This window comes from Tupaia chinensis, unplaced genomic scaffold (genome assembly GCF_000334495.1).
Source record: "Tupaia chinensis unplaced genomic scaffold, TupChi_1.0 Scaffold144260_1, whole genome shotgun sequence".
Taxonomy (NCBI): Eukaryota; Metazoa; Chordata; class Mammalia; order Scandentia; family Tupaiidae; genus Tupaia; species Tupaia belangeri.
Window position 1 is genome coordinate 336,092 of NW_006204118.1, and position 11,119 is coordinate 347,210.

Sequence of the window (11,119 nt, forward strand, 5' to 3'; positions counted from 1 at the left end):
TATTGAAATCCTGATAAAATCCTCAAAAAAGTCAATGGTTATGTGCTTTCTGAAAATCTACTTCTTGAGTTTTCCAGGTATTTATGAATATATGGATAGATGAATGGATTTTTCCTCTAGGCTCACACTAAGCCAGGTAAACTATAATCCAGTCTGATTGTCTCCCTGGCTTGGGGGTGGAGAAGACCACACATTAGTAGTAAAAGGAGAATTTATTTCCAGGTTATTGCTCTTCCTTTTTTATTTTTTCTTTTTTTATTACTTTTTTTCTTGTTTATTTATAGATGTAACTGGTCAAGACAGCATCTATATTTCTGGTATTCCTGGTTAGTTAACCTTCTCTGACTCTATTACTCTCTGTTTAGAAGAAATATTTATTTTTTTAATTGTAATTTCTTTGTTTATTTCTCAAATGTACTGAAACGAGGGAGATAAACACAACAAAACACTGTTGAAAGTGTCACTTCAGATCTCAACTAATACTTTCCAACTAACTCATCATGTATCCTCTCAATTCCTCTGAAATGGAGATCACCACCTTCTTTTTAATTGGAATCCCAGGCTTTGAACATTTTCATGTGTGGATTTCTATTTCCATCTGCTTCATGTACCTGGTGGCCATCCTGGGCAATTGCACCATTCTCTTTGTGATAAGGACTGAACCCTCACTCCATGCACCCATGTACTATTTCCTTTCCATGTTAGCAATTTCTGACTTGGGCCTCTCTCTCTCCTCCCTTCCAACTATGCTGAGGATCTTCTTGTTCAATGCTACTGGAATCTCCCCAAATGCCTGTTTTGCTCAAGAATTCTTTATCAATGGATTCACAGATACGGAGTCCTCAGTGCTCTTAGTCATGTCTTTTGACCGCTTTTTGGCCATACGCAACCCTCTAAGGTACAGCTCTATCCTCACCAGTGCTAGAGTTGCCAAAATTGGATTGGTGTTGTTCCTTAAAAGCATGCTTTTAGTGCTTCCATTTCCCTTCATCCTGAAAAGACTGATCTATTGTAGGAAGAGCCTACTTTCTCACTCCTATTGTCTCCATCAGGATGTCATGAAGCTGGCCTGCTCTGACAACACAGTCAACTTTTTCTATGGTTTCTTCGTTGCTCTGTGTATGATGTCAGACAGTGTGTTCATTGCAGTGTCCTACGTGTTCATTCTGAGGACTGTGATGGGAATCGGTTCCCATAAAGAGCGACTCAAGGCCCTCAACACCTGTGTCTCCCACATCTGCGCTGTGCTCATCTTCTACATGCCCATCATTGCTTTGTCGTCCATGCACCGCTTTGGCAAGACCAAGTCCCCGATGGCCGTGATCCTCATTTCTGATATTTTTGTGCTAGTGCCACCTCTGATGAACCCCATTGTATATTGTGTGAAGACACGGCAGATTCGCGAAAAGGTACTGGGTAAATTGGGTATAAAATAAAGATATGTGAAAGAATGGGTCAGAGTCAACTGGATAGAAATAAAACCAATACTTTTCTAATTAAAATATTATCAATGATTCATCATTTTCTTAGTTACCTTTGTAGTCACTAAAACTTATGGGTGGTTACTATATTGACCTGGGAGTGTGGAAATGTTGGACTGACACAAACATTGAAGAGTGTGTATAGGACATTTACACAATATTACTAGAATCGTGAGGGGCCGGGTAGTGGCACAGTATTATAGCTTGATGTTTTGTGAGACAATCTCAAATGGAAGGGTAACCAATTCAAGTCCAGAGGCTTCCCAAATATGCCAAGTATGTGCTTGCCAATGATTTAAGACTGGGGGTGAGTTTTGCTGTCAACATCCTGTTCAAAGAGCTGTTTTGCTTTCTCTCTCTCATGGAAGAAATGGGAATAAAATGTTTATAAAAGAAAACAGTTACAAATCAACAAACTGGTTGCCATTTTAGCTACATTCCTTACAACACAAGGAAGAAAGTACAAATGGAAGTAAGGATTTGATCCCCTTGCAATGATTATCAAAGGAACTGAAAATCAAAGGATGCTGCCCCAACACAGTTGCTGGTTTTCTCTCTGATGGGTTTCAGATACTCTGTATGTGTCGGAGGACTTCATTCAATTTTGTTGAAATTTTTCATTTCTCTTTTAAGTGAGAGGAGTCTGTTGTCAAGTACAAGTTAGTGAACAAACTCCCCGCTTTGTTCTTTCCTTAACAACCACATAGGGACAATCACTGAACTCAGTGAACTACTTAGAGTTTTTATATCCTTAAATTATAACAACACCTTGTAACTTTTTTTTTTTTTTTTTAGAGAGAAAGATATTTGCTATAGGGTGTGTGTGCTCTCCAGAGAGACAGAGAAATAGAAAGTGAGAAGTCATCCCCCTGGGGGATGGCCAAAACCCCTTTTCCTTCATTCTCCTCTTGGGTTTTTGGGCATGCATGCACCTGTGCCCGGCATGAGTTTTCAGCTAAGGCAAAAGAAAAAGAGAAAAAAATAATGATAACAACAGAGAAGCCTCTAGCAACTCAGAATATGAGGTCATACATCTAAGCATACTGAACATCTGGACTGATACCAAATCTATTGTCAAAGTCAGTAAGGAGTAACTAAAAAAAAAAATTAAGAGAGATTTTTGCTATAGGACATATGTGCTTTTCAGAGAGACAGAGAGACAGAAAGCAAGAAATCATCCCCCTCCAAGAAAGGTGGCCATGCCGCAATCCTTTCTTCATTCTCCTCTCTGGATTTTGGGCATGCAAGCACATGTGCCCAGTGTGATTTTTAAGCACCAGGTTCAGGATTTGGACCACAGTTAACTATGTGAGAGTCCAGCAATGTAATCATTATACCATCTGCAAGTCCCAAGTAACTAAAAATTTTAAGTCAGCGAAGCTGCTCTGAAAAATGGTACCTGTCTGGTAAACCACACACACACAAAAAAGAACAGACATCATGAAAAACACAATAAAGAGTGTTTGTACCTCTTTTAGAGTTTCACCTAAACTCAGAAATTCAAATCTATATCATACAAAAATGACTTAAATCATAACATGTCAATAAGTATTATTTCTGGATCAAGGAAAGTTGGGGAAAAATTGGAGAGGTAAGACATTTGTGGGACACAAATATGGTTTATTATTTGTTGATGAGGATGTGTATGGTGGTCTCAACTGGGCTGGACTGAGGTGTATATCATGCTGAGTAAAGTATCTTTACAACCTAAGTGATATATAGTGATTAAATGTATAGTTATATATAAATAATAATAATAATAAAACAAATACAAAATGGAAAATCATTGATTGATGATAACATGTATGGTAATATCCTTGATTGAGCCAATATGCAACGTATACATGATGGAAAATCTTATTTTGAATGAATGTAAATAAATAAAAATTAATTTAAAAAATTTTAAGAATTATTTCTGAGTCAGAAGAATTAATATACTAAAAATTGTTTGTTTCTCTCAGTTAAAATAGAAGATTTAATACATTTCCAATGAAGCTTGCTGTAACATTTCTCCAAGAATTTACCAAAATAATTCTAGAAATAGACTCAAAAAAGTAAACTGGAAAATGTAAGATGAAACTAAATGGAGAGGGTGGCTCCATGAGGCAGCACTAATGCGCTATTCAAGAGAAGCCAGATCCACATTACTATTGCCATTCTAAGCCCCGGCTGGGTAGCCTGGCATACACCTGATGTGCACAAAGGCCCACGGTCCAAAGGGCGGGAAGAACAGAGGAAGGGGTTGTGGCATGATCCAACCCTGTGAAGGGTGTTCCTTTCTCTGACTCTCTCATTCATGGGCTCTATTATAAATAAAGGCAAAAAATAAAAACACAAAAAACATGACAACACTCAATCTGATAGTAATATTTATTAAACAGCCTTAAATTGTGTGATTGAGTCAACAAATCAACGAGCAGAACAAGATAAAAGAATAAACAGTGCAATACGCCAAACAACATCAAAAATTTAACATGGTTAAAGAATATCAGAACACTGACCAAACCGATTAGTCAAGTAATAGTGGGAGAGGATAGCCTTGATGGTGCTACTGCCTAAAGTTAGAACCACGTGGAAGGCCCTGTTTAGATCCCAGACCAACCTGAACAGGCCAAGGGCCATATGATGCAATTGTATTCCTAGCTAACTCAGAGACAAGGACAGAGGGTCTCAACAGTAAAAATACTGTCAGAACACACACTTTTTCTCTCTCACAGAAATAAAATACTGACAGGAAAAACGATGACCTATTTACAATATTTTATCTATGGGTGTGGTATTTTGTTAAACACAAAAATAAACAATATAAGTACCAAGATAACTTAAAAATTTAGTTAAATCTAAATGAATAAAACCATATTTGAAAAACAACCATTTCTAAGGAAATAGCGAAAATAGAAAAACAAAAAGTAAAAGTATTATGTTCTTTATTGAAAAGTAGTTATGTAAGTAACACTTAACTAGTCATAATTTAGAAGATAATAACAATAGGATATAGCCAGAGTTTACCAGGTGCCAGACATTAGGCTATATGTTTATCTGTACTTACACCATTAACTTTTGTAAGAGCAAAGAAGGTAGATTTTTATTAGTTTTCTGTTTTGAAAATCAGGAAGTTAAAGCTTTAAGAAGTTCCACAACTTGTCCAAGGATATAAATTGCTAAAGTGTTCGAAGATTAAATTTAAGCTCCGGCAGTATTAGTCTAGAGCCTATGATGTCAGACACATACTAGACTAACAGTTATTTTGCTATTTCTAAAGTTAATAATTTACTTAGATAATTACTATTATTAAGGATCATTAATAATTACTATGATCTAAGAACATAATAAAAGGTGTAATCAAATGTATGTATGTATGGTACTGTTTGTTGAAAATTACTAGAATTTTAAATAGTACGTAATAGTAACATAAACCATAATATACAATATCATTCACTATCACTCATTCCTGCAACACAGTAATAATAGCTAAGGGGTTTTCTAGCACCACATTAGATGTCAAGGATTAACTGAAACATAATCAAGTCCACTGAGTAAAGAATGAGTAGTTTAAGTACACATAAAACAATGGCAAAGTGCCTATTTTGATGGAGCGTCAAAAGAAATCGTACTAGTGGAAGCAATATCTAATATAAAATAATATAGCATAATAGAGAATAATGACTAATATGCAAACAACAAAGTTGTATGAATGTATATATACTATTATCTTAATTTGTAAGTATCTGTGTGTATTTGTGTGCACAGTTGTTGCTTATTAAATAAGATTAGTTTAGACTGTGTATTTGGAACCAGCTCTCACATGGCCAGTCATGGTTTGAATCCCAGACCCAGCAGCTTGAAAAACACACCAGACACATATGCATTCATGCCAAAAGCCCTAAAGGGATAGAGAGATGGAAGAAAAAGGACTTGGTGTGACCATATCCAATTATGGAAAGCTCTCTCTCTGGTGAGCATACCTAGCTTCTGGCAACGAAACAAAATATTTTTAATTTTTTCTTAGAATTGTTTATTTAATTTTATTTATTATTATTATTTTTATTTGTTATAAGGCACAACCCCTTACCAAAGAGAGACAAAGAGAGAAAGAGAAAGTGAGAATGCAAGCTGCCAGGTCTCAGACTCCAACTATGCAGCCATGTGGGAGTTCAGCATCTTAACCATCATGGCACCTGCTGGCTCAACAAACTAATTTTAAAAGCATAAGGAAAGATAAGTCATATATAATTTGTCAATAGGATTGTAAATAATTTTTATATTTTAATAATTTTCTGTATTTCTCAATATACTCACAAAATTTTAATTACATATTCATGAATTTGACTTTATAACAAAATAGCTTACAAATCTATTAAATAAAATGCTTGAGGGACCAGAAGTTGGTGTAATGGCTATGTCACTGGAGTTCCATGTAGTCGACCATGGTTCAAGTCCCAGGCCCAGTGGCTTCAACTCAAGCCTGGGGCGTGTGTGTGCATGGCCCAGATTCTGAGAGGAGAATGGAGGAGAAGGAATTGTGGCATGGTCATCCTCCCTGAGGGGTAATTTCTCTCTTTCTGTCTCTCTGTTTCCCTGTCTTTCTGGCGAGATCACGCGCCCTATAGCAAAAACCTCTCCAAATAAATACAATGCTTGAAATAACAGCAAAATTACAAATAACAACAAAATACAAATCCATACCTTATTCATAATTATAATAAATATGAAGTACATTACTGACAATATTTTGGGTTGAGGGAACCAGATCCCACATGGCCAACCGCTGTCAGAATCCTGGCTCTGGCAACTTGAAGGATATGCTGGGCACATGCCCAGGATTCTGAACAGATAAAGAAAAAGGAGAAAAAAAAAGGCATGACTTGACCCTATTGGTTGTTTTCCCTCTATCTCCCCCTGGCTCATATTCTCTGGCATAAATAAGAACATACAGATATACAGACGTACAGATTCAATTGTTCCACTGGATTATGGTGACTTCATTTTGCTTTTAATGTTTTATTGTATGCAGGCATCCATGTCATTGTTTTAAATATTTTAGGAACATAGACAAAACTAATTTGTGGTATTAAAAAAAAAAATGTTTTGATGAACTCAGGCCAGCAGTTGGCATGGTGATTAGGTGTTGATCCCACATGACAAACTCTGCAATTCAAGTCCTAGACCCAGCAGCTTGGAAAACACATCATGTGCGTACATGCCAAAATCCCAAGGGAAGAATGAAGGCAAGAGATTATGGCATGGTCATCTGCCTGGGAGGTGATTTTCCACTTTCCCTCTCTCTGTGTTTCTCTCTGGAGAACACCAGTGCCCTATGGCAAAAATCTAAAAAGAAAATAAGCATACACCACCAAAAACAAACTAAAAGAAACTGATAAACTAAAAGATAAATTTTACTTTCTTATCACTCCTGCAATTTAGTTGGAATTGCTTCAGTAGTCAAAATGCCTGCAGGACACATTGCCCAAATCTCTTTCCTCCATAAACATAATTTATGTACTGAAAATTTCCCCCTTCAATCCTACTTTTCTCTAGGACCTCTCACTCGGGGGTCCATGGACCCTTAGATTGGAACAGCTGAAACATCGCCTGACGGATGGACTTGGTCTTCCAGCTGTAAATGATAGGGTTTAGTACAGGGGGTAAGAGCAGATAAATATTGGCTAGAATGCTGCAGACCACCCTTGGGGTGGAGCTTAAGAGACGGTGCACTAAAGACAGGGTGATCATTGGAACGTAGAAAACAATGACTGCACAGATGTGACAGACACAAGTGTTGAGAGCTTTCTGTTGCTTCTTGGGGGCCACAATGTTTAGAACAGTACGGATAATCAGGACATAGGAGAAAAGAATGAACAGTAAGTCAGTGCCAATCAGGTAAAGCAAAAGAAACATGCCCAAAAAACTGCTGACCCAGGGGTTAGAATATGTGTATTTGATCACATCTGGATGGTAACAAAATGGGTGGGAAAGTTCCTGGTCACCATGAAAAGATACATTCTTCAAAGCTGCAAAAATAGAAAACAGGAAAACCATTTGTCGTGTGCAGATCACCAATCCAATCATCAAGATCATCTTGTTTGTAAGGATGGTAGCATACTTCAGTGGGTGACATATAGCCATGAAGCGGTCAAGAGCCATGGCTACCAGCACTGAGGACTCCAGGAAGGAGAGGGTGTGCACAAAGGACATCTGAACGAGGCAGGCCTTAAAGCTGATCTCCCGGGCATGAAACCAGAGAACCCCAAGCACAGTGGGGAGAGTTGTGATGGTCAGACACAGGTCCACAGCTGAGAGCATGGAGAGGAAATAGTACATGGGCTTGTGAAGACTCCGCTCAGTAATAATGACGAACAAGATCATAGTGTTTCCCAAGAGGGCGACAGTGTAGAGACAGCAGACCGGAATGGAGATCCAGACATGAACACGCTCTAGCCCAGGGAATGCAGTGAGGAGGAAACTGGAGGAGGTGGTGGTGTTATTGAAAATTAACATGGTGAGTTCTGGACACACCCTACAAAGAAAGATGATAGTGGTACTGTCTATTAGCTGATCCTTTTTTCAAATCCTAACTCTTTCATAAGCCTTTTCTTAATTACATAATTATTTCTCTGTACGCAAAATTCCCAATCTAATTAATGTGCCAACAACATAGTTTTATGGCATGTTGAATTTTTCTTGTTAGAACCTGGCCCCATTTTCATGTCTCTATCATCTCCCAGTCATAACCATTAATCTTCCTAGGCTAATTTCCACCATTGCTCAGACTAGCCCTGGCTTGAAGTAAGAATGCTTATAAACATAGATCACACACATGCATACATACAGACAAAACAACCACCACAATCACAACCCGATTGTCTCTTTATTAAGTCTTCAGGCTACATAAGATGCTCCAGAAATACAGGAGAAGTGCCTCAGAGTCACTCTAGGTACCTTTGATGGTGTGCTCTGTGATGTTCTTGCTGGAAGCCGGCCTGGGACACTGTAGGAAAAGGTTATGTGAATCATGAGCTACCTTTTTTTTCCTATTGTCCCATCTCCTTTTAGTATTAAAACTCTCTAATTCTATTTCTTATGTTGGAATAATTATTATAATTCTTCCTTCTCATTCTACATATTTCTGGGCCTTGGGCTTATCTTGTCCTCTGTTTCTGAGTATAGTTTCCAAGTCTATTGTAGGGTTCTTCTCTCCTTTACTCCATCTTACATTTGGAATATGTCTTTCTACTACATCCCAGGGATAGCTACTTTATAACTGTAGACACACTCACTGTGAATAGACTTCTCTAATAAATCCTGCCAGGATCTCCAAACATTATTCTGGAATGCCATCAAGCATCCTGATCTAGGCTTAGTACGCAAGTCTGGAGAAAAAAAAAAAAAAGCAAAATAAAACAAAGGAAAAGCACTCCCATATCAGCTTCTATCACTTTTTTCAATTATTTATTATTAATTTTCCGTACTTTTAAAATGTTTACTTACTTTATTTTAATTTCTTTTATACATTCAATCACATATGCCACTTAACTGGTAAAGTGAATGTTCTAACCTGTATAGCTTCTATCATTGTTTTGTTTTGTTTTTTTTTTTTTTTTTTTGGAGAGGTTTTTCACTATAGGGCGTGTGCGCTCGCCAGACAGACAGAGAGAGACATAGAGACCGAAAACGAGACATCACCCCCCAGGGGGGATGGTCACACTGCAATCCCTTCTCCTCCATTCTCCTCTTGGGATCTTGGGCACGCACGCACACGTGTCCGGCGTGAGATTTAAGCCACCGGGTCCGGGATGCAAACCGTGGTCGACTACGTGGGAGTTCAGCGACATAGCCATTATGCTAACTGCTGGTTCCCAACTTCTATCATTTTTGATATTTTATTAAACTCATGATGAGAATTCAATGAGTCAACTCTTCAAAGTGGAGAATATGTCTTGCTTTATTTAAGGGTACACTCCGATGGGGTCATGGATGCTTGCATCTATCTATATTTATCTAGATAGATAGATAGATAGATAGATAGATAGATATGTAGATATGTAGATATGTAGATATATAGATATGTAGATATATATGTATATATATAGTGACTTTTTTCCATAAATATCTCTCTTTTTAGAGAGAGAGATTTTTGCTATAGAACATGTGTTCTCATTAGAGAGATGAAGGAAGACAGAGAGTCAGAAAGTGAGAAATCAACCCCCAAGGGTATGGCCATGCTGCAATGCGATTCCTTCCTCATTCTCCTTTCAGGATTTTGAGCATTCACACACACTCACCCCATGTGAGGTTTAAGCTACCGGGTCCAGGATTTGAACCATGGTAGACTTCATGGGAGTCCTGTGATATAACCATTATGTCATCTGCTGGTCCTTCCTCATATTATATTATTTAAAGATTTTATGCCATCCAGAACTAAATTCCGCATTCCTCCTTTCTTTTTTTCTTCTCTTGCTAAGCAAACTAACTGTGCCAATATGCAGAATTATCCTAAGTAAAAATGATAAAATTCTCTCTCTCAGGGCCTGGATATTTCCATGTTGGAATGGACTTTTAATACTTGCAGACATGGGAAAGGCTTGGTAGGCATCAGCAACATGTGATGACTTTGGGAAAATCACAGAGGAAATGAAATTAGGGAGTAATATAAGGGAGTAATCTCAAGGACGGGAAGGCTGAGGTGATACCACAAATTTGAATATCAAATTGTTCAATGGATAAGGCCATAAAATGGCAGCTGCAAACAAAACGAAAATGGTGGCAGAAGGGAGGCAAAAGCTGGGACTGACATCTAGGATGATTATTACAATTCTATTCAGAACTCGCTTACTGACTACTCGTCAGAATAATAATAATAACCATTACTGATTTTTTAATTTTTATATAGGTCAAGAAGTCATCAATAAAGAGCTAAGAGGAGTAATATATCTACTCTAGTTATTGTATAGACTCATCCAGCTCCAAATATCCTCATCTTTTAGTCATCTAGCTTTTCTGCACCTGGTGACAGAGTAGATATAAAAGTTTTCTAGCATCAGAGCTTGCTTGTAAAGATAAATATGAAGGAATATTAATTATTTTCTCTCCTTTGGCCAGTCTATTGAAGATGTGACAGAAATATTTGCTTGTTACCTCAATGAAGGAAAAAGACTAATTGCTTTGTCGGTTATAAGTTTTAGTATTGTAAAATAATAATGATAATATAATTTGGTTGGGAGAAAGGATTTAGCTATAAATAATCTAAATTCTTTGGTCCAAGATTTAGCTGGAAAAGAACCCTCAAAATCAGGAAAACTGTTTCCAAGATAGATATTAATTGCAAATATACTGAATTAAGTCAACCACTCAGACTACCAATGATAATTTTAATGTAGGTTACTGTGCTGAGGGCCAGGGAGACAGGAACATATAAAGAAGTTTCTGCATCCAAACATCTCCAACCTAGTGTAACTGAATGAAGTGAGACGCCAAGGCAAACATTAATGGTGGTCTACTACCACATGAGAAAACAAGGGGATAAAGAGTCACATTAGAAAACAGAAGGCTATTGAAATTTTTGTTTAATTCTTCTTCTTCTTCTTCTTCTTCTTCTTCTTCTTCTCCTCCTCCTCCTCCTCCTCCTCCTCCTCCTTCTC

The 11,119-nt window shown here is 37.5% G+C and overlaps 2 protein-coding genes across 2 annotated transcripts; one reads left to right on the top strand and one right to left on the bottom strand.

Annotated features, from left to right (window-relative positions):
• The first annotated feature begins 500 nt into the window (after nt 1-500).
• On the top strand, nt 501-1,436 carry LOC102476750 (olfactory receptor 51A7). Its single transcript, XM_006166452.1, has one exon. The coding sequence runs from the start codon at nt 501-503 to the stop codon at nt 1,434-1,436; it is 936 nt and encodes a 311-aa protein (XP_006166514.1).
• A 5,589-nt stretch (nt 1,437-7,025) lies between these two features.
• OR51T1 (olfactory receptor family 51 subfamily T member 1) lies at nt 7,026-7,994 on the bottom strand. Its single transcript, XM_014583364.1, has one exon. The coding sequence runs from the start codon at nt 7,977-7,979 to the stop codon at nt 7,026-7,028; it is 954 nt and encodes a 317-aa protein (XP_014438850.1). The 5' UTR covers nt 7,980-7,994.
• Between the last annotated feature and the right edge of the window lie 3,125 nt (nt 7,995-11,119).

Bases quoted from the DNA above. Each gene is read 5' to 3' on its own strand.
- LOC102476750 (XM_006166452.1), top strand. From the start codon at position 501: ATGTATCCTCTCAATTCCTCTGAAATGGAGATCACCACCTTCTTTTTA.
- OR51T1 (XM_014583364.1), bottom strand. From the start codon at position 7,979: ATGTTAATTTTCAATAACACCACCACCTCCTCCAGTTTCCTCCTCACT.